Source organism: Cuculus canorus, chromosome Z, assembly GCF_017976375.1.
Source record: "Cuculus canorus isolate bCucCan1 chromosome Z, bCucCan1.pri, whole genome shotgun sequence".
Classification (NCBI taxonomy): domain Eukaryota; kingdom Metazoa; phylum Chordata; class Aves; order Cuculiformes; family Cuculidae; genus Cuculus; species Cuculus canorus.
The window spans coordinates 73,898,679-73,924,346 of NC_071441.1; the positions used below are offsets into that span (position 1 = coordinate 73,898,679).

At 42.2% G+C, this 25,668-nt stretch overlaps 1 protein-coding gene across 3 annotated transcripts in view; it reads left to right on the top strand.

Moving 5' to 3' along the window:
- Nucleotides 1-25,668, top strand: part of SETBP1 (SET binding protein 1) — a 264,554-nt gene that overhangs the window by 114,355 nt on the left and 124,531 nt on the right. For 2 of the 3 annotated variants that reach the window (XM_054054281.1, XM_054054283.1), the window contains one exon: nucleotides 5,015-5,086. The exons of the other annotated variant lie outside the window; for it this stretch is intronic. In XM_054054281.1, the coding sequence (XP_053910256.1) occupies nucleotides 5,015-5,086 (72 nt within the window). The remainder of the gene's footprint in view (nucleotides 1-5,014; nucleotides 5,087-25,668) is intronic. 3 annotated transcript variants of the gene reach the window in all.

Genomic DNA, 25,668 nt, shown 5'->3' on the forward strand with positions numbered 1-25,668 from the left:
TTCCCTTTTTCCTCCTCCCTCTGCTGGGTGCTTGGAGGAGAAGGCAAGACAAAAAGCTGAACCGGTGCCAAGAAGGAGCTGCAGCGACTCGAAAATGGCACTCTGCGCCACACTAATATTTCGAATCCGAGCTGCGCTGGAGAGCAGTGAAACGTGCCAAGAATGAGAATGTCTGCAGCCGTGGGGCCACTGGCGAGGTTCGGGGGTGTTCTCCCACCTCTCCTCTTCCCTTCTGCCTTTTAGATGTGGCCCTTTTCTCCTCCATCCACTCCTAGTGATATTTAGGGGTTCTGACAAAGAGAGAAAGGAACCCTCGCTGGGGAGATGGGGTAGAAAGGGGCAGAGGGAGGGCAGCTCCTTGCAGTCCAGGGCTGGTGCGCTGTGGCAAGCGCCTGGCAGAAAGGCTTTGCTTCTAAGACATTCTCCAGCTCGTTTGTGTGTGTTACGACAGTCACCAGAAAGAATTACGAGCAGAGAAGGAGCGAGTGTGTTCATTCCCTCCTGCCATCTCCGTATTGGGAGATTTTTATATATATATTTTTTCCTAGGGAGAAAGAGAAGACTCGATTCCTAGGGAGTTTTCTGATTGTTTTCGTATTGCCACTTCTTCCCCTCCTCCTTGCTGTCCTCCTCCCTCTCTCGCTGTACCCATAAGTCTGCTCTCATTGCTCTGTATCCTGATGCAAGGTTACTTGTAGGACACACAAACCTCTGCAAGGTGCAGCGCTGCCTGCGTCGGTGTTCCCCTTCGCTTCTCATTTGCTGGGGGACGAGGCAACTTCCAGGCAGCAACACAGCTCAGCTGAGCTGGTTAATGCAGTGTCAGTGCTTCTGTTGCAAAAGCCTCTTCCTGCAAAGCCTTTCTGGATAAAACAAACAAACAAAAAATCATGTAGAGCTCAAACTTTGACAGCAATTTGTAAGGTTGATTAATTTGCAAGGTATGGGCTGCAGTTCTGCTCTGATTTTTGCCTGAAATAAAAGGTTTTCACTCTGTTGGTCCCCTCTTCCCTCCATTCACAGATGAGGAGGAGGTACCTGAAAGTGATTTTTTTTTTACTATCTATATGGGAGGTTGATTTTTATTTTTTTTTAAATCTTTAAATTTTTTTTACCAGCACAAGCGTTCCTGTGGTAGTCCAGTGCTTGAAGCTGAATGCAACAATACTCCATCACCATGCTCACATACTCCTTTCTGGATCATACTGGCATTTGGATGTGGGGTTTTAGGTTTCTTTACAGAAATTTGTTTTTCTAGTTTCTTCACAGAAATTTGAGATTAGAGAAAGAGAAAACCTCTGCCTTTGTGTTTCAGAACAAGCCCCGATCCTGTTTTAGGAGCAGTTTTAGCACTCACTCTGCCAGCAGGTCAAGTTCAAGGATATCTTTCCAAAGCACATGTAGAGGCTCATTAACGTGCTGCATCTCAGAAGCTTGTGGGTGGCTGGGTTGTTAGCTCAGCCCAGTTTGTAGTCTCAGGCATGGGATGGTCCCTGCGACCTGTCTTTCACCTGAAAACCATGCCCTAGTATCTATTCAAACCACTTCAAATCTCAGCTTTGGTTTCAGACACATGAGCCTTCTTTTGGAGCACTTCATTCTACTCAGGTAAAGCCTTTTGGAAGCAATGTCATAAATAGTGGGGAATTTAGGGACACTTAAACATGTTTTCCAGCCTGCTCTCCTCACTTCTTCTCACAGCTTCTCAGATACATGGTCTTTCCTCTCCAGATGATCAAAAGATCAATCCTAATTAATGCTGATAGGAGGTACATTCGTTTCTGATGTGAAGATATCAGGCTTTGCGTGGAGTAGGATGTCTGCAGCAAATGATATCTTATTCTTCCTTCTCTAAGCTGTGCCTTGGACCATGTAGTTTGTGTAGCTCAACTTGAGATTCATAGAAGAGATGCTGCTGTCTTTTCTTGCACTTTCCTCTTCATCACAAGAGAGGAGGAGGTAGTGCTTGGCCCAGAAAACCTCGTACAGCATGAAGAAAGAGGGTTGGCCAAGTAACTTGGAGTAATCTGTGCACCGTTGTATATTCCACCGGATCCTATTTATTCTTCATGAATAAAGTATATACATAAAAATACATGGGTTTCTATGTACACGTGTGCTTGCTGTTTGCTCTTCAGTTGCCTCCTTCAACTTAAAGAAAGGAATTGTGTATTTAAGCTACCATTCTCACCAAGCGCACTTGCCATGCATGAATTGCTTGAACTTTCCAGCAGTCCTTGACGATAGTTTTGACTGCAGCCGCACCTTTTTCTCTAGCCACAACCTCCTCTCTTTAACCTGAGATCCCTGACCAGGGGATGTCAACCTACAAAAGCAAATGCCAGGAGCGGTGATTAAAGACCACATCAAAGTGATCAGAGAAGGCCTTGCTGGCTGTCCTAACCTGCCACGCACCTGCACGGAGCATGGCTCACACTTTTATACATGGAGCGGGTTTATGTTTACCGCTGATTTAAACCTATTAGTACTTCAGTTACCAAATGACAATTCCCAACAGATTTATAGAGATGATGACAAATATTAATGTGGATCAACACTATCCATGTGTGCAAAGCAGCAATGTGGTGTTTATTAATCATGAAGGTAAACTGAGGACAGCAAATAAAGAGACATCCCTAAGCCTTTATATTTTTCCAATGCAGACTTCTTTCTTTTCCTCAGTATCTTATTATTCTCTACAACTACCTAAAAGGGGGTTGTGGAGAAGAGGGAGCTGGGCTCTTCTCCCAAGTGGCAGGGGACAGGACAAGGGGGAATGGCCTGAAGGTCCGCCAGGGGAGGTTCAGGTTGGATATCAGAAAAAAATTCTTCACAGTAAGAGTCATTGGGTACTGGAACAGCTGCCCAGGGAGGGGGTCGAGTCGCCTTCCCTGGAGGTGTTTAAGGAACGGGTGGATGAGGTGCTGAGGGACATGGTTTAGGGAGTGTTAGGAATGGTTGGACTCGATGATCCAGTGGGTCCTTTCCAACCTGGGGATTCTGTGATTCTGTGATTCTGTGGCAATGCTCTGGAGTGAGGGAGCTTGCCCATCTTGGGATGAAAATGTTAGCCTTATACTTTCCAAGTGGTCCAAGTAAGCCATCTGAGCAGCTTGGTCATGCTTCCCGAAGACTATTTCAAGGCATTGATAAGGCAGCTGAATGCTTTTGTCTTTATTTCTCCCCTTATCAAAGAAATGTCTTTGCATGAATATCGCTGAAACATGAGGTCTCATGAATCTCAAGTTGCTTCCTTCAAATCCATCATCCTTTTAACACTTCGTAAGGAGAAATATTTTGTGCTTGGAGTTGTTAGGAGATGACCTGTGTCTAGAAGGGTTAACCCGGAGTACTCTTCTAAGGCTATATTCCACCCCTTCTCCTCACACCTTTCCTACTCTCAGCCTTTTATTTTTTTGGACTGGTAACCTCGCATTTCTGTAATCTAAATGTGCAAATGCTTTGCAGTCACGGTCCAGTAGCTGGGTTAATCTCAGACCCCTGGAATGGCAGATGGCTGATTTGTTGCTGATTCTAGTTACAGAGAACCGTGCCACCTATTATCTTTGCACAAGCTGCTGCTTAAAAGGATGCCTTGGGCAAAATCAGTGAAAAGCAAGACAAAGAAAACAATCTGTGATCTGCATCACCACAGGTGAAAATGAAAAATATTTCACCTTTGTGTGAAGGGCTTGAGAGGTGGACAAAGAGTGGAGAGGAGACAGGAGCGGAAAAAAGGAAGAAGATCTCATTTTCATACCAGAACTGCAGAAGCACAGGGCAGAACAGGTTTGCCTCAGTCATGATGTTGAATTAGAATCACTTACCCTGTTCCACATGGTTTTGCAGTGTAGTAATTAGCTTCAGCTCCCTGCTCTAAGTCTTTATCACGATTTAGCCCTGGCCTGGCTAAATTTTGGCAGCTAAAATCGTGCAGTTAGACTCCCACATCTCTTCTCCCCACCACTAGGGGAAGGGGCAATGAGAGGAAAAAGACTTGTGGATTGGAAACTAAAACTACAGCATTTTAAACAATAATGATGATGATGATGATGATGATGATGGTGATGTAATAAAATATATACAAATATATGAGATGTTGCCCCCACCCTTCAAAGACTGCATGACCACAAATCCTGTAGAGTAGACACAAGGGAAGGGGTCCAAGGGAGGGAGCTGAGCTCAGGAACTGGATTCAGGAATGTATGGATGTGAGACCAGAAGCAACAGACAGACGAGGTCCTCACAGGGTGTCGGCCATGGGAGAAGAGGACAAGACCCTCGTAATCTCTCCATTTATACCGAGTATGATGCATATGGGACAGAATATTCTTTTTATCAGTTTAGGGTCTCCTGTCCTGTCCATCCCTCCTCATACATGCAGCCCTTTTCCACCAGCTCGATGATGGCCTTGGTTACTGTAGGGCTAGGTATAAGCATTGGCCTGTTTGCATCCCAATGTCCTGTGTTATCACTTCTAGAGAAGAACGCTGTCTCAAACCACGCAGTTAACTTTCAGAGAATGAAGTTACTTACATCAACTGAGTTAGTCACAAAACTGACTCTAATTTACCTCAAACCACAACAGTCTTAAACAAAGCAGGATGGTTGGCAACCTATGACACATTTTTACTCTTCCCAAGTCTTTCTGATGTGGGGTGTCATAGGAACCCATGGCACCACTCCCTGCAACCATGGCTCATTGCGTGCCCCACGGCCACTGGGGAAAGGTGTGACGGCGTCATGGTAATGCCATGCTTTCCAGGGCTTCTTGGGAGGAGAAATATATGTATCTGTATGGGTTAGGGAGATGCTTGGGGTACCTTTTAAAACTGAGTGGAGCCAAGGGTGAACCGTTCCACCAGGTGCTCAGGAGGCCCCAGCTGGTGGATGCTGGTGAGCATGCAGAGCAGTGTACCAAAATGGGGAAAAACTTTGAATGCTTGTAACCTTTTCCTGCACAGTCCTACAATCAAGCTTTTCTCTTTTCTCTTTGCTCTGGGAAACACCATAGAGTCAGATGAAGAGTCTGGGAAGAGAGTGTGGGTTCCCTGTGCAGAGTCCAGTGATGAAATCTGTGAACAAGGTAAGAATAAGAGGTTATTGAAACTTTTTATTTCTTCTTTTTGCCTTCAAAACCCTTTCTTGAAGTGTTAGACATGGAATGTAAGATGTACATAGCACAGAGACTGATACTCCAAGAGCTAAGCGAAACGGTCTGCAAAGATTAAGCTAAATAGGACTCCTTTTTAATGCCATTATGATGGTTTGGGTTTTAGAACACTTTGTATTGTATCCAAATGATATATGTATGAATAATTGTTACCAACCTCCTGACACCAGGACCTAATTAGGAAGTAAGAGCCTTAAATAGGCCATTTGCGTAGTGAGCTTCCATATGTCTCCTTGTGCAATTTATTTGCTTCACTCCATTGAGATATAATGAGAATGAAACTCCTAGAACTGCCTTTGACTCTGAGGCTCTCCTCTTTATCTCCTCTGCAGTTAGAGCCTGCTATTAAGATGACAATATCTATTTCTCTTTGTTCAGAAAGAAAAAAAAACTGTGCTGTGCCCTTATGCCAGATTGCTCAAGTTTCTCTATTTCTGGTTTTCCAATGGAAATAGAACAAGAAATGCCAAAACAACCTGCAGCCTAAGAAAAAATTAGCGCTTTCAAAGCAAGCACAAAGAAGGTTAGGATAAGATGATGTTGAAGGAATGCTACCCACTGTACCTACCTCAAAACCACAGTGAAAAGCAATGTTGTGGTATTTCAGTCAATGTCTAGATGCAATTTGAAGAGCACTGTGTTGTTTCTGTTGGGCTTTCTTCCTGCTAGTATATGAAGAAAGGTGAAAAGTTGGTATAAGGCTGCCTGAGTTTTGGCTTAGTTTTGAATATTTAGCTCAGTTTCTCTTGCTGTCTCTGGAGCTCTCTGTTCACATTACATCACAGAGCATGTTCTTTAAATATGGTTTAGAGAAAATATCCTTTAGTCTCAAGCACAATTGTACACACATAACTCCATCCCATGCTTCAAGTGTCCTGCTTTATTCTTTTACTCCCATTAACTCAGTTTCAGCAAAACTTGAAACATAAGATTGAGTACCATTTTCTATCAGTGAACTTCAATGAATGCTTAAAGTTTGGGTTCTCCCCTGGACTCACACAAATCAGGTCCTTATTTAGTTTCTCAGTGAAAGACTGTTCCACTTGCAATGATTTTGTTTATTATAATTCACTTGCATGTTCCCTTCCAGGAATTGTCATTGCCTTCCAGAAGGGACGTTAGTGCTGGTCCCCTCGCAGTGATAATTATAATCAGACGTGTCAGCCTTCACACAGTCTATGCTTATCACTTGCATTTAGGAGGATTTTTCCTGAAGCCTATTACCAGTGCTGCTGCTTAGGGAAAAATAGTCATGATTTTTTTTGCTAATCTTTGATAGCTCTCAGCTTTGAAAGCATGGAGAGGAGCAAAATGATTGCCAGTTGCAGTTAAAGAAACTGTCTGCTAGTCCTGGTGTAGAGCTCCGCATCTGGAGAGCCAGGGAGTGGATGGATAGTCTGGGAAATGCTGAGGAGTTTAATTTGGTTTTTACAATGATTCAGGTGTGCAGGAGATGTGAACCAGTGTTTTTTTTTCCCAATGGTAATAGTCACAGAATCTTGCTCTGCAGACCTGATAGACAACAGCTTCAGGTGGCAGGTGGTTTTTGGCAGCAGTACACTTTCTCCGTGCTGATTTGGGCAGCAGTCAACGTTTTTGCTCCTGCTTGGGTGCAGGATGGCCAGAGAAGTGGCTGTGGTCAGTGGTGAAGTCATGGCTGGCATTCAGGCATGGGCACAGTGCAGGACTTGTGAACCCACTGCCATCAGCACAGCACAGTACAGTGGTGACCAACTGGAAAATGTAGTGGTGTTGTTTGGGGCGTAGCGGTTTTTCAGCCTATTTGACAGTTGTCCACCCTAGTGTTATTCACTAGGAAACACATTTCCCTCCATTTTCACTTAATTATTCCTACTGGTATGCTAATAATAAGCCCTCTTTCTTTGATTTTTGCTAACCAAAAAAAAAAAAAAAATTACCATTTCATTAGTGTAAACAAGTTATATGTCTTTTAGTCCCTCCTATGTTATCACCATGCTCTTCTCAGAGATTTAGGTCCCTTAATTTTAGTAAAATTTGAGGATGGCCAGCACTTTATAGCTTTTGTAGCAAAGGAAATGGTGGGAGGGTGGAAACTCTTACCCCCTCTGTAGTTATATATTTAGAACATGTAAGGCTATGATTTGTCTTTGTTTTCTTTAAATTCACTGGGAACTAGAGATTTGTTTACCAGTTGTCACTCCCTAAAGGAAGATAAATGTCATGCAGCAAAACTTCATCTATTACACAAGCAAATTTGAAGGCTTTGCTGTTGCATTCCTCTGCCTTCTGTATAAAGTAAAAACATCTCTGGATGAGCAGACAGAGTGATACTTAGCAGCAGCATCTTATGACCTTTTGATCAGCTGAGATCTCAAGCCATATTAGTGGACAGATTATGATGTGATGGAAAGAGGGCCAGGAATAGCCTTTTTATCATGAGATCCTTCCTGTGAATATCCTTCGATGTAGTCAGGTGGCTAATCACTAGAGCCAAGACAATAGTGTGAAAACAATGGAGTGAAAAACTGCTATAGGCAATCCAAATACTCTCAGTTTTGCCAACAACAGCTGGATATTACAGTTTACAGTTTCTCCCTAGTATCGTACTACCCTCTGGTTTTTATCAAGGCTGTGGTAGACCTTGCAATGTTTCCAATCACTAATAACCCCATTTTGTCAGAAAGATCTGCAGAAAATGGACCCTGAGTCCTTGGACGGCATGGGAGCTGTGGACCCCAATCGAATGTATGCGCATGGGGAGCAGAGATATCTGACTGAGAAGGGAAACATTCACATGGAAATGTCTCGGTATCATATTTAGGATAATAACAGTGACGCTTAAAACTATTTTGAACTTTTTTAGGAAAATAAATGCAAGTTCTATAAAATGCTTCAATCTGATAATATTTTTCTTTTGTACAGAGCCAAACAGAAAAAAGAACAACTTTTACATTCACCTTACCTACCTGCCTGTGCAGGATTGCTCCTTAAACTTTGCTGGAGGTTTAAATTAGCTCATTTTTATCTTGTGCGAATCTTCAGCCTCCTTGATAATTGAACATAAAGGAATTCTTATTATTTCTGTCTCTGTGCATCAGTAATGGTTGTGTTGAAGTTTAATCTGGCTGCTATGTCCACTTTTGAAGGAAGGAAGGACAGATGTGTGTTTGTGAAATCTGCTTTAAATGCATTTAGGTCTATCTCAGTATAAGCACATGCCCAGGGAGCCTGTGCTGGTTGTGGGATATGTAGCATATTCCGGTACATGCTAACATGTACAAGAGTTAATTTGAGTTGCAGACATTTTGTTTTCTTTTGAAGCCAAATAAGCTGCTCATTTTCCTGATGGGAAGAGGGAGAAGAGCTAGCAGCACGCGAATCCCAAACTGGTGTCAGTGTAGTGAGAATGCTGATGCATCAGGTCTGGAGAACAATAGCTGCCACAGCCCTATGGAAACTCTTTGAAAATGAGAAGGTTATGGAGGTGGAGGAAATGCACAGCAGGACACTGTCTCCTCTTATCTCCCCCAGCCTTTTCAATCAGGTGCCTGCTGGGCTTCCCACTCCTCCTGCCTTTTGCACTAGATCATAGGATCATAAGGTATTAGACTCCACTGGCATGAAGTCAACTGCCGTCGTCCTGGCATTATAGCTCCCAGACTCAGGGAGCTGCCGTGAAATGTCAAGGCAGTGAGCCCACATGGTGATTGTAGCAGCAGCTGCCAGGGCCACAGAGGTGCCCAATAGGAGCTGGGAGGAGTCACCAGCTGCCTTACACAAGTCTTCACCACCTTTTCTTTGGGGAAAGCAGGTGCTGCAAAGGGTGGGTGGGAGCCTTGGTGCTGTCTGTTCACCAAAAAAGCCCTGCCAGCTCGTTGTGATGAAGTGCTCCTTCCCATGCTTCATCTGCAACCCAGAAAGTGGTTGCTGCATGGATGATACCCACGGATGAGCATTGCAAGGACCATGAGTGAAACTGCTCAAAGGGGTGGGTTCCTCTGAAGAACTCCCATCTGAGAGTAAGAGCTTCTGGTGACAGGTCTGAAACCTTTCCACTGTGAAAGCTTTGTGGTGTGTGAGGTGAAGGGGATGTAGGCACAAAGGTTTCCTCTGCCCCCTTTCACTGCCTGGTAGCGCTTGAGTCCCTGTGGGATGTAGGAGGGTGTCTGAGTTTGGTTGACATCATAACAAGATCTTCCTTCTTGGTCTGTGATTGATTTAATGCTGCCGTGCCTTCTGCCAGAACGTCCCTGCCCTGATATAGTCAGTTCTTCTCAAAATAAGGAGCTTATGTTCAGCTTCTTGTAGCTCAAGGGGACCTGTGCCTTGAGCAGCTCAGCACAGACGTTCCTGTGGTCCTGCAGTTTAGCATGATTAGAGCATGGGATAGTGGGATGGTTTTTGGTGGTATGCAGTTTAGGGTGTGTAATTTAAAATGCCAAATATTGAAGATGTATATCAGGCAGATGACAGTGTTTTGGGATGGGGAAAAAAGGACAGCGGTTTTTTTATGAAGTTAAGCTGCCCACATATAATATCTTTGTTGTTTTAAACACGTAACTTCCTTGCAATTGTCATAGATTGCAGAGAGCAATAATCTCCAATTTCTCTCTGGTTAAGTGTGATATCATAAAACAGCAGAAGATTGTTGTTATAACCAAACTCAGAGCCATACACTTCCCTGCTCCTCTCTGGAAAGAAATCGTGTTGGGCAGGAAAAGGGAAAGAAGGACATATGTCATAAAAGCATCTTAGGCTGCATCTGTCTTAAGCAAGTTAAGTAGTGTCTGGGAATGTCGTTCAGCACAGGAGTGTGACTGGGTATGTTTAAGCTACTAGATGAGTCCTTGGCACGCTTTTGGTCCATGACAACTAGCAAGCTCCTAAATCACTCGTAAGCATGGATTAGTGCTCATCCCAGTGATCTGTTTGCATTTAGCTGTTGCATTAGAGAAGCTAAGACATGGTTGTGAGCAGACATACAAACCATTCTGTGCCAGTTGGCCTCAATACCTGGGAATATTTCTGCACCCATTTAATTTACTAGTGGACAAACTCCATTTGTCAGCAGTGGGAGAGAGGAGAGTCACCATGAGAGCCTGATTCTGATTCAGAATCCTGTGGTCCTGTCCTTTCCAAACTGTAGATGAGGTCTAACATATCTCCACCTTCTGGGTTCAACACACTGATAGCATGGGAAAGGCTATACGATCTCATAAAAAGGCTCTGTATAGTCCAGGCACATATCCTGTATATTTACTAGTAACTTCTCCTGCCTCTTTGAGCTCAGATTAAAACAGTATTAAGTCACTGATGTGTTCCTGCAGCAATGAGTGCCACACATTATTTTCCTTAATAGAAACAATTTTTTAATCACTCACGTAGAGAGATTTCTTTTCCATAGGTTCCGTCCGAAAGCTGGTGTTCTGTATAAGTTCCTTTTAGTGATATGGTGGTTGAGAGTTAAATATGTTCACAAGAGGCAATTGTGGAATAAATAAACATATATATATATATATATAATAGAAGGATATATAGCGTTATGTCTTTCAAATACAAGTAAAGCATTTGTTTGATAAGGGAAATGTTGAGGTCACCCTGTCTGTGTATGTATACACACACCCACATCTCCTTTTTTCACACTGAGTCAAAGACCTAGATGAAAAAATAACTTTGGCTAGACTACTGCAACCAAAGTGAAATGCTTCATTATCTTTTTTTTTCATTGAAATCTGTTTATGCACCACGTACTCTGATATAGTGTATACTTAAACATATCAAGGAAAATATTTTCTCTTCAAGAATAACTCAGTTGTTTGGTCACAGTGGGGATGAAATCATTGATATAATTTGGTACATATTTGGAAACATGACCTTAATCTGTAGGTTTTCAGTGATGGAAGTATTTTCCCCAGGTGTTTTAGTAAGTCAGTTTAGTAAATGATATTTTTGACATTTTAAAGATATTCCATTTTCGACAAGCAATATCCCTGTTTTGTCACTGAAACTCAATGCCCTGTGTTGCTTGTTAACAACTGCACATTTATTGTTTCAGTGTCCCAGTTTGCTATCAAGTATCAATGCACTGCTACATACCAAATAATCAATACTTCTGTCAGTAGAGTATGCCCTGGAAATACCACATTACTGTTAATATTGATCCACATGGCAGAAATCAAGGCATCAGACTTTGCGGGAATTACTTTCACCCTGGCTTTTATGCGCAGAGCAACTGGCTTGAAAATTGCTACGAGGTACAGGGACTAATGTTTTCTGCACATCCTGCTTTTGTGTATAGGAAAGAGCACAAACATAAACACAAGGGTATCAGTGCACACGCGACCTGCAGATATGGTGCATATAGTTTCATTTCAGCCTTCTGTGGTTTCTGGGTGCAGAAAACCACCTGCAAAGCGTGCCAGTAAAATCAAGCTGCATCTGCTCTGTTATTTGCCTTCAATAGAGCAGTGTAGTAGCTTGGTTGGCCAAACTAATCAACGTCCAGTGTGTTCTTTTCCATAAGAAGAGTGTGATGGGCTGTGGATGGGTGGCCTGAGATCTCTGGCAGCCTTCTCCAAGCATGGTAATATTGTCAGTGAAGGCTTGTGTGGTTTTCTTGCAGAAATGACTTCAGGCTCAAGATATTGGCCAGAGGGGGGACGCATCCTTCAACACTGATGTGTGCTGGCAGCATTAAAAGCATCCGTTCTTTTCTATCTTGTTTCCCCAGGCTGCCAAGTTGCCTTGGGAGGAAGTGTGGTGCTCCCTATTCCCACATGTGCATTCACACACCCCCCTGTGAGTTTGGTGGTCTTTGCTGTATCTGTAATGGCTTCACGATGAAGCTGTGAACTGAAGTTTGGCAGATTGATCCTAAAATTTTCAGCCTTCCTAGAGGTAGCTTAGGATTTCATTATCTAAGATATAGGCATGATTTATTGGAAGCTTCTTTCAGATTTCACTAGACCCAGAAAAATTAAATCAGTATTTTATCTATGTGCCACCAAAATCAGTTAGCACAGTACTCTTCATATAGCAATATATCATTCTGATCTCTTGTATTTGAGCAGCAGCTCCACTATAGGATGATACTGTCACTGACAGGGTTTCTTTAATAAGTGGCTTTCTTTCAATAATAAGAGTGCTCAGTAGAAAGTAACCTGAATGTGAGCAGAGCATAGTCTCAGTGAGTATAAGTGAGGAGATGCAGGCATTTAGGATGATGATGGAAGGGTAAAAGCAGGAGCCTGAAATGTCTGGAATGAGTTAAAAAAGAACCTTTTGCAAGGTGAGAGAGGAAAACATCTTTCCTTACATGTTTTAGAAAGAGGCAATCGGGAGAAATAGTACCCTCTGGAATGCATCAGAGGGTTGCCTCCTTGGGAAGGTGGCCTCATTTCTGATTCAGGACCCATTGTGCTCACAGATGATATAAGGTAGAAGGGTAACAACTAGCCTTTGAATAGGTGCAAATGGAGCAGTCTGGTAGTAACTTTGCAAAAAGCCCACTAAAATTATCTGGAAGACACCTGGAAGCTCCTTTTTCTTCGTGTAACTCCTGTGGTAGGAGCCTTCCTTGCCTTGTGACAGGAGGAGCAGCAGTACCTCAGCCTGTGTGGCTCCTAACATTGAGCCGTCTGAACCCTGAGGGTTCACTCTGCTTATGTGGTCACATAATCTGCCATCCCTTATGAACTTCCTGCAGCATATGGAGGACCATGACTAATGACCAGCGTCCTCCCTTCCGCAACAGACCTGTGCTACAGGGTGTCTACCTCAGGATACCTTTTTATGACATAACCAGCTTAGTTCTGTCTTGCAGGTGAACTTTACCCACATCATGAAAGTTGCCCTTGCTCCCAACGAGCAAATTCATCAGCCTTATCCTTCATTTGAGAGCTTCAGATTATCTCTGGCATGGCATGCCGTTTAGTATCTGGGAGATGAAGCTCAAGACAATGTCTTGGAAAGTCTATGTGATAAGAAAGAGACACGTATTGTTTCTTAATGGGAGGAATCATGTCAAGTTTGACATGCTCAGAGCAGTCTGAGTTGCACGGAGATGCAATGCAAATTTGCGTATCTCTACTGGCATTTTGTAAAATCCAATTTCATATCAAAAATTATAGTTCTGCATTCTTTCAGCTGGAAGAGACAAAAACTCAGATAGTCAGCCAGGAGCAGGTATGACTTATAGCTCGAGTTTACTATTCTGTAAGAACATGGAGCTATAGCTGAAGTTGTCATCAGTTGTGGCTGTGTATTACCAACAAAAGGAGCTGATGCCACAGTTGAACCCTCTTCAAAGCTTTTCTCCCTCCAGCAGCATCACCTCTTCTTTGTATAGGCTGAGCTGCTTACTTCAGCTACTTCAACTGAAACCACAAATGATGTCAGTATCTTTTTTTTTCCCCACTGGATCATGAGTGAATGGCCATTTCTGCCTTTATCTGCTCTTTTAGATAAAATGCCCCAAAATGCCATCATTGAAGTGCAGAGGTCACTGGTGACTTTCAAATCCTCTCCAATTGCCTTGGATCAGAACCAAATGAAATAAAAATCAATGTGAAAGTCAGGAGGCCAAGACACAAAAGTGATGTGTCCAACACAAGCAGCTTGCTAGTTTCAGAGTGTTTCTGGCAGCCATCTGCTTGTTTGAATTTGTGGATGTGATGCTTTTAAAAGTCAGAGAAAAAAACACATGCTTGACCACAGTCTTCAGATATTTTACTCGATAACAGGTTTCTCTTTTTTGTGCCCATTTTTTTGCAGCCTCAAGAAAGTCTCGTTTTGCAATCATACTGCCAGCAGGTGTTTGTGGCACTGAAATACCACAAAGTGTAATTTTCTAATTCAAAGAAAAAATCTTTTCGAAGCCTCGAAACATTTTCTCCTCACCTGTCTTCATGAATGAGCAGCAGAATAGTGTGTTATTAAAACTGAATAGCCACTCATTTATTTACGTGGTTAATGATCGGTCCTTTTTAGCTAAAAAAAGATATATATTTTTTCATGCTACTCCTATTTCAGCTCTGTGGTTTCAGCCTTGTCCTGTGTAACAAAGAAACTGATCCTTTTATGGATGGTGTTAAGCGAGACACCAGTGACCAAATCACATTTAAGAGCTAAATTCCCCCTTTATTCTCAAAGGTGGTCAGGATCAAAGCACCAAGAGACCGAGGCTGGAGAGGGAAACTTGAACTGCCGATGTATCCTTCCTGTGGACAAATAAAGACATTCTAGATTCCTTTGCTGCCAGTGTGAACCCTTTAATCAGTAGTGTGTCCACAGTTAAGAAGATGATATTGTGGCAGTCTATAAAAATCCCTGCCGTGTTTAGAGCATCATAAAACAACTATATTATTGTTCTTACCCTAAGACTATATAACATTAAATGATGAAGACAACAGTCAAAGAGTTGGCAGAAGCAGGGAGGCAGCAGTGGGAAAAGGATTCCCAGCTCCTAGCGATATACCCAGCTGTGTCCAGCTGTTACTAGGGATGGGTGAATTGCGCTGGGAGAGTTTTCTAAGAGGACAGTGGACAGGGCTGGTGAGTGTGTAACAAGAGCCTTTCCTTTGCAAGAGAAACAGCCTTGGAGAAGAGATGAAGGTGTATTAGTGAAAGCTGTTTACTCTGTTACTTGGCAATCGCTTAAGGAAAACATTCTTTCTGGATTTTCAAAAAAAATATGTATGAATAAGGCATTCATAAACTAATGAAAGCTATATTTTCATCAATTATAATGGACTTCATTAAATTCTGGACATCTACCACATCACAATGTTTATCTTAAGGCAGTATTTCCCTGTGCTTAATAAAAGGGAACAGCAGGAGTACTGCAGGAAATTTAAGCCACTTCTAGCTCTCAGTGTCAGGATTTTAATGGCACCCACATTACCTTGGCTTCTTTTTATAGCTTCCTCTTGTTTTATGTGACAATACTTAGTTTTTATGTCATGTTTTTCATGCATAAATCTCAGAAAGCAGGGCAAGGTGCTCTTCCCGTTTCAGAGAACAGAAAAAACCACTAAATGAGGTGATTTGATTGTGGCCACAGAGCAGCACTGCTAGGTGCACACCTTGATCTTCTTAAATCACATCATGAGAGTTGAATGCATCTCCAACAGGAAGCTTTATTCCTCTGTAGACAGGTCCATATGGAGTGTGAATCAAAGGCTTACACCAGACTGGGATGAAGGGAGAAGGCATCTCCCTGTTTGATTCTTGGGCTACTTGACTGCTGTTTTCTGACACAGTCAAGCACACAGAAGTGGTAACTGGATGGAAAAATATTCAAGTAGATAAAACAAATAGAATGAGTCTGTCTCTGTTTGCCTTACATTTTTATCACTGGCCATAGCTTGTTCACTCTTTCCAGCGGCTTGTTCTGTAGTCCCTGTTCGGCATGGATAGGGGAAGACTTGACCTTGCCTGTGTTGAACTTGCCTATTTGTTGTCTTCAGATGTCAAATTTGCTTTGAAGGCAGCTTGTGTTCAGTCTTCTTTGGGAGTTCTGTAGGACTCAGATGGTCCTGTGCAGGTGTCTTGCAGTAACAGCGACAGTGACTCAGGAGGCACAGAGATGTGAGTGAGGTGTTGTAATCCCCTACAAAAAAACTATGGCACTGGGTTACCCATATCAAGCCAGTTGTCTTGGGTGGAAACATCCACACTTGTTTAAAATGATCCCATTCCCCAATCCTGTGCTTCTGGGGCCTCTTAAAAGTCCTGCAACGGCCTCTTAATATAGACCCTATTAGTGGTGTCCATGTCCAGAGCCTGTGATTTTCCCAAATTACTTTTCTGTGTTACAGATGGTCATACTGGCCAGCTTTTCTCCAAACACTAAGGGGTCATGCTTTGGCCCAGCAATGCAATGCTAGCTGTCGAAGGGCCACCCTGTCCCTTCAGATCCTTTGGTGTGTTCTTTGCCATCACGTGTCAGACTATTTTTCAGAGACTTAGGGTTTTTTTTAAAGGAAAATAAGGTGGTTGGTGTCCAGTAATTCCAGAAATCTGTTCAAGCCACGCTGCCAAATGCCTTCTCCCTCCAGCACTGTGAGTCACCTGGCATGGAGATGCCTTTGCTTTTCAACGACAGAGGGTATGACGGAGGAGAATCTCTCTGCTCCCTTCTCCTTGGAAATGAGCTCTAAATCTAGATGGATTGTATCCCAGTGAAATCAGCCGATGAATGAATCAATCAGGCTGGTTAAGAAATCTTGCTTCTTCCAGTGAGGAGGCTTACTCAAAAAAATGACTCCGTGGTAACTGAAGAACCATCCCTCCATACTGCTGCAGAGATACTGCCACTGTGGTTTTTTTCCCATTAAAGCAGCCTGTTTTGAGACCAAAGGAGTGGAAGATGGAAGTGGGCAATATCTTCCTTCTTCTATTGTTTTTCTGCCCTACAGACACATCATCTAGCCAAGCAAAGAGCTTTTCCCTCCTGTACCTGGATGTTATCCAAAGGGCAGATGATTGGGCTAAGACTAGAACTAAGAAGTGGAGCATATGTAAAAATAGAGTGGAACTTGTATCCCAGCATGAAGCCGAGCAGTTTAGAACAACATCGTTCCCCTCTTTCACATACCTCGAGAACCTGGCTGCTCCCAACCGATCAGTGATATTTGTGAGGCTATAAAAGAAAACCCGGGGAAAGACTTTGAAGCCTCTGGCTGAAATTTCCCTGTCCATGCAGGACTGACCTATGAGGAACAGCTGATTTCCTGGACCAGGGCTCAGATCAAAGGATGAAGATGCTTTGGCCAGAGTGTCTAATAAGTTGAAGGAAAAGGGTTTCCTGAGCACAGTCACTCAGCCATTATTAATTTTTTTATCAAATACTGTGAGAAATATGCCAGAGGGTGCTCACATGAGCTTTCCTGTGAGAGAGGCCGCAATTTTATGTGCGTGGAGGCTAAAGAACCAAAACCACTCTTTGATGACATCATCAGGTGCAATTATCATCCCTGTGTTTAACTCACGGTGTTTTAGGTGCTGCAGTCTTAGGATTGTTTGGTAATGCTAGAGTTGAACTCACAAAGAACGGGGAACACAGAGACTGAAATGATTCCACTTCCCTAGTCAGAAGTCTTACTTTCTACTTTTCTCCTGCATTGTTTAGTTTGTGCAAAGCATCATTCCGAAGTCTCATAGCCAGTAGACAGAGCCAGGGAAGCACATCTGAAAGTTTCTGTCTGTAGATACAAGCCTGATACACTCCAGAAGGAAAAAAAGAGCAATCAGCTACATGAGAACCAAGCCAATTAAATGCCTCAGTAGTGTTTCGAAAGCAAACAAGGGCGGCATCAGAAATTTTCCATCAGCTGTAATAACGCCAATTACTTTGCCAATTGCTGATTCCACTGTGATTTGTTTAGTGCAGAAGTGCTTCGGCCTCTTGCCTGGGCTGATAGGCTTTGTTTATGCTGACTGTTCATTTGAAGACCTTCTCTCTCTTTTTTTGTCTCATACTTTCTCTTTTTTCGTCTCATACTTTCTCTTTTTTCCTCAGCTCAACTCATAGCCCCTCTAGTTATGCTCATTTCCAGACAGTGTTTTCCAAGTTTGTTGGGAGCACAAGATGATGCTATTGTTCCCAACTCCTCTGTGAATACAAAGACGATCCTCACTTTCCCTTTCTGCCACTGGGTTAAAAAAATTAAAAATCCATCCAAAAAGTCAAGCAGCTTATCAAGGAATGGGCTGGGATGGTGGCACTGAAGCTCATCGTCTTTATGTCAAGGTGAAAAAGAGGGACCTTGTGTCTCTCCAGATGGCAAAGCCACATAAGGACACATGCACACTCAAAGGGAGTTCCCCTGGAAAGTTAGTAGAAGATTTTTATTACTATGTATATCCAAGTCTATGGAAATTAATGGGTGTCTCCATAGCCACTTTGCACAGGAGTTGTGATTCTTTTCCTTCTAATTGGAAAGAAGGCTAATCATGGGCATTTAGAGTGAATCCGCCTGACTGACAACTTCAATGTAAACTATTGTGATATCTTCCAGAGATTTTAGAAGCTGATTGAATTCCCTTCCCTTGCTGTTTAGGTCTGAGCTGGGGAGGGTTTGTTGACGTTTCTTCCTCTGTTCTTCTACTTGAGACAACAAGGAGAGGCTTAATCTCCAAGGTACATAACATCTTCCTCTCCGATTTTTCTCCTCTTTTAGCAGCCACTGCTATCTTTATCTCCTTCATGATGGTGCATTTTGAAAGTACCAGCCTTGCTCCCAGCTGCCTTATGTGTTTTTGGTGGCCTGTGCTCAGCTTTGTCTTCTGGCATGTCTTCACAGTCAGCTCCTGGGCGCAGGTACCTGGAGGACACCACAAGCAGGAGAGGTAACAAAGCCGTAATAGCACCATCCTGACCAACACAGGATTTAACCACTGACAAAGAGCAGATATTTCATGGAAGGCTTTTTTCTCTACCTGGTTTACCCTGACCTTTTGGTCCCAGGCAGCTGGTGGGATAACATATGGACACCCTCACCGGGATGCAGCAGGACTTGTTTCTAGCCATGCACGAGGCAGGCAAAGGAGCCCCCAGACACATGATCTGCCACATGAAGTGTCAGCTAGAAGCAAGGCTATCAGCTCTCTATTCATACCCTGCTATCGGTTTAAGCTTTGCGGCTGACAAATATATGTGACATACTTTGCTGCTCGCAGGCATCATCATCACCAGCAATTTTAAAAGATCCTCTGGACATGTTTCCAGCCCTCACAGTTCATACTGGACACAAATAGACACAAAGCAGACGAGCTGCTTTCTCATGTCAGGGAAGTGTGGCAAAGGCAATTTGCAAGGGAACTGTCTAGTAACCCTAAATTGGGAAAATGAAAGCACAGGTTGGCTTCAGGAGAGGAGCACATCAGGACATGTTTCCTTTTTCCAGGAGCGTCACTACGGTGGTCCTTATTCTGCCTTGGCCTGGCATTCTATGTAGTCCTTCAAAATGCTACAAAATATGGGTGGTTCTGAAATGTCCCCTTTCACAGCACAGTAGTAATATTTTTCATCCACTTTGTATTCATTGCAGCTGTGCTGCCGTGGGCACCAGCTGCAAACCTGGTTTCCTTTGAAGGAAACTGAGACATGAAGAAAAATACACTTCCCATGTCACAAACCTACTTTGCAATTGAGTTAAAACATAAATGACAACATATCCTACCTCCTGTCTTACCTGCAGGACAATCTCGCACTCAAGAATGTTTCGCTTATAAGTATTTGTAGAACAGCAGTCACTAAATCCATACCATATTCAGTTAATCCTCAACTCAAACAAACTTCTTTAATATTTTCAGGATACCCAAACATTTTCCTTTTCAGAAAGCAAATGAATGGAGTTCAGATAAGTTTGGTATCAATGGCACTAGCTTTTTCTTTATTCCTCCCCATTCTTTATACACTTATTGAGTACTATTGAGGGTTCATGACATGCCAATTGTGTGTATGTTGCAGTATAATAACTCATCTTGAGATAGAAAATGGTAAAAGGATTATAAAGCTAGAGGCGGCTTTGTTGGTATGACTGGCTTGGCGTTTATTTTAGGGAAGGGCCTATTATCTCAACACATTGGAGTGCTGCCATCAGAGCTCTGACACTTCATGTCCTGCATCTAAGGTCAAAGGCAGGCAGGTCTCTCTCCTGGTGTCTAACTTTACTTTTCTTTTGTAGAGTCATCTGCTGGGTAATAATTGTATTTGGCAAAGAAATAAAGCCAAATTTATCAAAGGCTTCATTAGGGAAACTTCATTATTGATTTACTAAGTCAAATCTAGTCTGGATATGTATTCTGTCACGGCACAGGGGAAGCTAAGCAACAGTATTTAATGCAGATCTTATCCTCAGTACTTTAGGCTTTGGTTATGTTAAATGCTAGGAGACTTTGGAGAACTCTTTTAGTCCTCTTTTAGTCTTTTAGTCCAAAACAGCATAATATAGTTATGCATTAGAAAAAAAATGGGAGAATATGAGCTGATGTGATGGGAGACGGTCTAAGGTAGAGAAGAGGCCATGAGAAGACATGCTGTCTAACTCCAGATACTGTCTTGTAGACATTTCTGCGTATGTATATTTCTATCCATAAAATGGGAACATTAATAATTCTCCATCTTGCAGAGAGTTAAGAAGCTAAATTAATTACTGTTTGTGCAGCTAATTGAGATTCCCAGATGAGTACTGTTTGGAACATTCTAATTCTTATTATTATTATTATTTCCATTGAGATTTGGCTCTAGTAATTGGTTTGCTATATCTGCAAAACAGGTATGTTCTCTCAAGACATTTGGAGGCATTCCTCATGGGACTGGCCTGTGCAAAACTCTGTGGCATAAGGAAGCACCAACAGTCAGGGCTGAGCCATCTTCCAGCTTTTTTACCCCACCTCTACCCTGTGTCCATCTCCTTATATGGCTGTGGTCTTCAGAAACTCATGTCTCTGCAAGTGAACTGAAACAGTTTAAGGAAAACAGTTCTATTATAATTTTATGCAGCATTACAAATTATTATGGTGAATTACATTTGTGTGTGTGCAGTGGAAGAAAGCCCAAACATGGATTATATCCAATCCAGGGAGAGAAAACATTTTCCAAGAGCATCTAAATGTCTCTAGGTTTGGTCATCAGCTTCTGTTGGGTTTAACATTTAATAAGTTCTCATGCAATGTGTACCAATCACATATTGTTTTTAGTTTATGTTCACAAGTACTGTTGAGCTCTGTAATTCTGAGTTAGCTCAATATTTTCAAAGAAGTAAATAAAAGCTGCAGCTGTCATTACTGAAGATTCACTTGTCAAACCCCTCTTCCACCTAAATTAGTGCAACAATAGCAGCATAAACAGACCTACTAAAATGACACTGTTTTTAAAACAAAGCAATCATTTAACACTATGTAAGAGCTATAGGAAGTATATTGTTTTATTTATGAATGTGGGACTCTGTCCTTTCATTATTTCCTGAGTCTGGGTCGATGTGTTTTGCTTTACCTTTCCTTTCATAAATAAGCAATAATTGACAGTAGGACGTTCAGAGGAGTGACTTTTAAGGATCTTGGAACACCAGCAGCTTTGCCAGAGAAGGCTAAGCTCGTATGAGCTGGAAAGCTTGAGGATGTGGACAAAAATAATCACGTCAATGTATCCAAAAAGGCTGTGCAACTAAGACTGGAATTGTGCTTGTTTACCTTTCTTGCTTATAAAATGTCAGAGGAGATGGCCTCAATGCTAGGAAAATAGTTTTAAGCCAGCAGGGGCAATTTGCGGTAGTCACATCTCTGTTGCAATGGGAATATTGAGGTGTAGGCATATCTAGTTACTTATCAAGTTAGTGATTCACTCAGCCTGATATCTGTGTCTAATATAATTTTATTGCTGTGATTTACCTGGTTTTGCAATCCTTGAACAGTCCTTCAAAATCCATACTTGCCAAGACAAATATGTTTGGCTAACAGGTAACTGGGAGATTCGTTTTATACATCCCTGAATTAATAGTAGGCTATACACCACTTCAAGGACATGTTCATGTGTTCTGAGTAACCTGAATGTCTTTAAAGACCTGCCAGTGTCTCTCTGAAAGACTGAAATGAGCATTGTCATTGGTGTCTCTTTTGGTAGGAAATGTGTTGTTAGAAGGAAGGAGTTAACATAATAAATAGTTGTTTAATCTTCTCTATGTCTTGCTTGAACTTGCGAATAATAGAAGCACAGCCAGGGTGCTTTTGCTTCCTAAGTCTTTCACTCTCTCTCCCCATATTAGCTAATATACCACTGGAAAGAAGTGAAATTTTAGACCTGCATTTGCAGGATTCCCCAGTGTTGCTATCAGCAACCTTCCAAACTGATCCATTCAGTTGGCCCTTTGATGTGCAATTAAACCCAGGAAAAAATAGCTTTGTGTAATGTATAAATAGAAAGGAGGAGAGATAAAGGCAGTGTTGAAGTCCCTTGCTGACAGCTTGGCATCCAAACGTTAAAGGTGCATACCACTACCTCTGCTTAAGAATGAGTACTGAAAAATGCCTGCTCCTTCCCAAATTCCAGCCCACAAAGAATTAGGACTTTATTTATCTTGCAGCTACTTCTGTTCAGTTGGAAAAAAAATGGTCAGTGAGGCTGACTTGATTTGTTAACTTTGATTAACTTGATTTCATTAACTTTTTGTTAGAAGGCTATGACAGATACTAAGACAGTGTTTTTATTAGATTGTTTTTCTCTTTATCTCTATAAAAATAGCATTCTTGCAGGAAGCCATTAGGTTTACCTGTTCTTACAGGTGAATAGTTGGCATGTGAAACATAGAGTTCTTGCACACTGCAAAAGGCCAGAGCATGTAGTATGTTCTTCGAGCATCAGGGATAAGGCAGCCTGGCACATTTTGATTAACTTGACAAAGGAGTGAGATAATCTAAGTGGAAGCTACATTATTTGAATGAACTTCAGCTGCTAATGCCTGCAGTATCTGAAGGCCTGATTGATCTCCTGCCAGTTTTACACTCATGTTAACTTCATGGCCAAAGTGGAGTTATCGTGCTCTATATCAGCTGAAAATTTGATTTCACCTTCTGGAAGAACCAAAAATAGCTGTTGCCAAAAGATGAGGAAAGCCACTGTGAGGGAGCGTATGGAGGAGAAAATAGGATGGTGAAGAGTGCAGGTATCACCCTACCATTAACTGGCGTAAGAAGGTGGACATCTAGTCCTCCTTGGGCTTTCAGGAACCTCTACAACTAAAACAGAGCTCTGGACATTGGAAAGAGCCATGCACACTCCGTATTGTAGTCACCATTATTGCTATCACCTCTATACTATCTGAACAATGTTTATGGAATAAGCTTGTGGCAGGTCAATGTGAAGCCAGATGGAGTTTCTTGGGCTGTCACACCCGGCGCACAGTGAGTGCATCCCATGTGTCCTGTAATCCCCTCAACACAAATCTATTAACTCCTGTGTTAGCCTTCATTTGGTTAGTTGTCCTCACTGCTTCTTCCATTCCATACCCCAAAATTGTTGATACCTTCTTCTCAAATGTTAACAGTTCACAAATGCATTTAAGTAGCTTCCTTACTTCCCTTTTATTAAATATTTGTTGTATTGGTAGACAGTGAGTACACCCTCTCTGTCCTGCTATACTCACACAAAACAAGGTAGGTTTTCCTTTCTTTTAAGGACCCTGGTGGCCAGCCGCTGTGTGTCTTCCAGTTGGCTGCTCCTCATCCTCTTGAATTGCTAAATGTTGTTTGGAAGCTCAAGCATCCTCTTTGATACTGTGAAAATAAAATTGTAGAAATGTGTGTTCTGAAAGCCCCGCTCTGGTTTTTTTTCAGATTTGCAATTATTTTGTAAGAAGATATTTCCACACATGGTTTTGTGGCTGCTAGAGGAAATGCACGACAAAATCTGCTTGCTTAGTTTTGTGGCTTCTCAGGTGTAGATAAAAGTAGGTGATATCATTGCAACAATAATTTGAAAAGAGGATGTCTCTATCTCTGGTGACAGAGAATGGACAGAGTCAGGGCTTGGGGCTGAACGTATTTCTAGATACATATGCAAAGCAATAATAAATGGGCTACAATTTATTATGGGGAGACTATTCAGATCTTCCAGCTGCTCTATTAGGACTTCAGGCCAGGATATTTAATTATGCACTGGCCTTCTCCTTTAAGCAGATTAGTACAGTGACACACTGACTGCTGTGCCCTGCCAGCGCCCTCAGGCTTTGCTCCTTCTCCTTTGCTCAGTGGCCCTGCTGTCCATGGAGGGATGTCAGGGCTGAGGGGGGAGATTGCTGTGGGCAGGGGAGTCCCTGCTCTTTGTCTTAGATTAAAAAGAAAGGAATAATCTGTGTTTATGAGGATGGTTACGATTCTATTTTTCTTATTATATTCACACCTGGGATCCTATATAGGGATTCTTTTAATGACAACCATGACAAGCATGGAGAAGGACAATTTCTGTAGCTGGACTCTTTTCTTCTTATTAAATGACCCATCTGTGTGCTGCAGAAAGCAAAGCTGTGGTGTGGGTCATCCCTGATCCCTTCACCCCTGTGCTCCCATGCACAGTACCAGCTCCAAATATACCCACACATTAGAAGAGATACATCTGTGCCCCCTCCCACAAGTACTCTTCAAACACCCTCCAGGAGCAACAAACCCACTAGATGAAGGCTATGGTTCATCCCAGAGACTCCTTAAGCAAAACAAAATCTCCTCTTGCTACAGAAAGTTCCTAGATTTGTGCTGCTGGAGATGAGCCATCTATCCAGAGCTGCTTTTCCAAAGCATTTATTTTGTCCTATTGCAAGCTCACCGATTCCTCTGTGCAGTGAATTTCACTTTCATCTATTTTTTGAGAGGGAATAATAGTCCTTAAGGAGCTTTGAAGTGCCTGGTAAGCACTGGGGTCACCACTGATAGTACAACTATTACAAGGACAAAGGCAGTAATTGTGGAAGAAAGGCATGAGTATGTGTCTTCCTAGTGAGGACTGCTGGTTATTTCTTAGGTTTTTGTGTTTTTACCAGAAAATTTGTGAAAAAAAGCCTGACATAATGCTGCCCAAATGGAAGCTTCACATATTGATACTGTATTGGCCCAGTAATTATTGCTCCAAAAATGGAGATAGGAACTCTGGAAAAAACATTAAGTGCTGCTGCTTCCTATGGAAATGTTTACAATTTTCTTTTTGAAAGGCATACTTTATATTGACAAAAATAGGGAGGGGAGGAAGGATGAAAAAGAGGAAACCTAAATGAGAGAGAGAAAAAAAAAATCGAAGTTTTTTTTTCACCCAGAATATGAGAAAATACATTTCCTGAACTGTCTTATATAGATTTTCTCAAAAAAAAAAAAAAAAATAAAAAAAATTTGTACCTTAAGCTCCTTTCCCAGCTTCTGTCACTATCTCCAGTCCTGAATTGATGCATGACCTGCAGCAAATGACATCTTCCTTGTGACTTGGTTCACCCTTTTGCAAACGTGAGGGTTTTAGTGGGCTTGATTCGTTAAACTTGGCCAGCTACCTTCCAAACGCAAGGTGGGAGCGGGACTGTGAACGTGCAGAGACTGGATAGAAACTGTCAGTCCTGTCTGCTCTAATGAGATTTTTTCTCCTAGAGAGGACATCAGCATGCATCACATCCACCACTGTCATATTTACATAGCTTGCCGTATAGGCTGCAAATTATTGCTACATGTTCATTCCTTCAGTCGGTTTTATATCATCTCACTTCTGTTGATAACAGAAAACTATGTTCCCTCAATGCAAGTTTATGGCTAAATAGATGAAGAGTTTTGGAAAATGTAAGACAATTACTTTGCATCTGTGATAGATCTTTAATTTATGCTGCTGCTAATTATAAAGTGCTTCAGACAAGGAAGCAAAGAAGTCCCTGTAGAAGGAACTGCATGAGATGGGCTACTTGGGTATGAAATAGGTACTGGAGACTACCATAGCGATGGAAAGTAGCAGTCATACATCACAGTATGACATAATTTTTCAT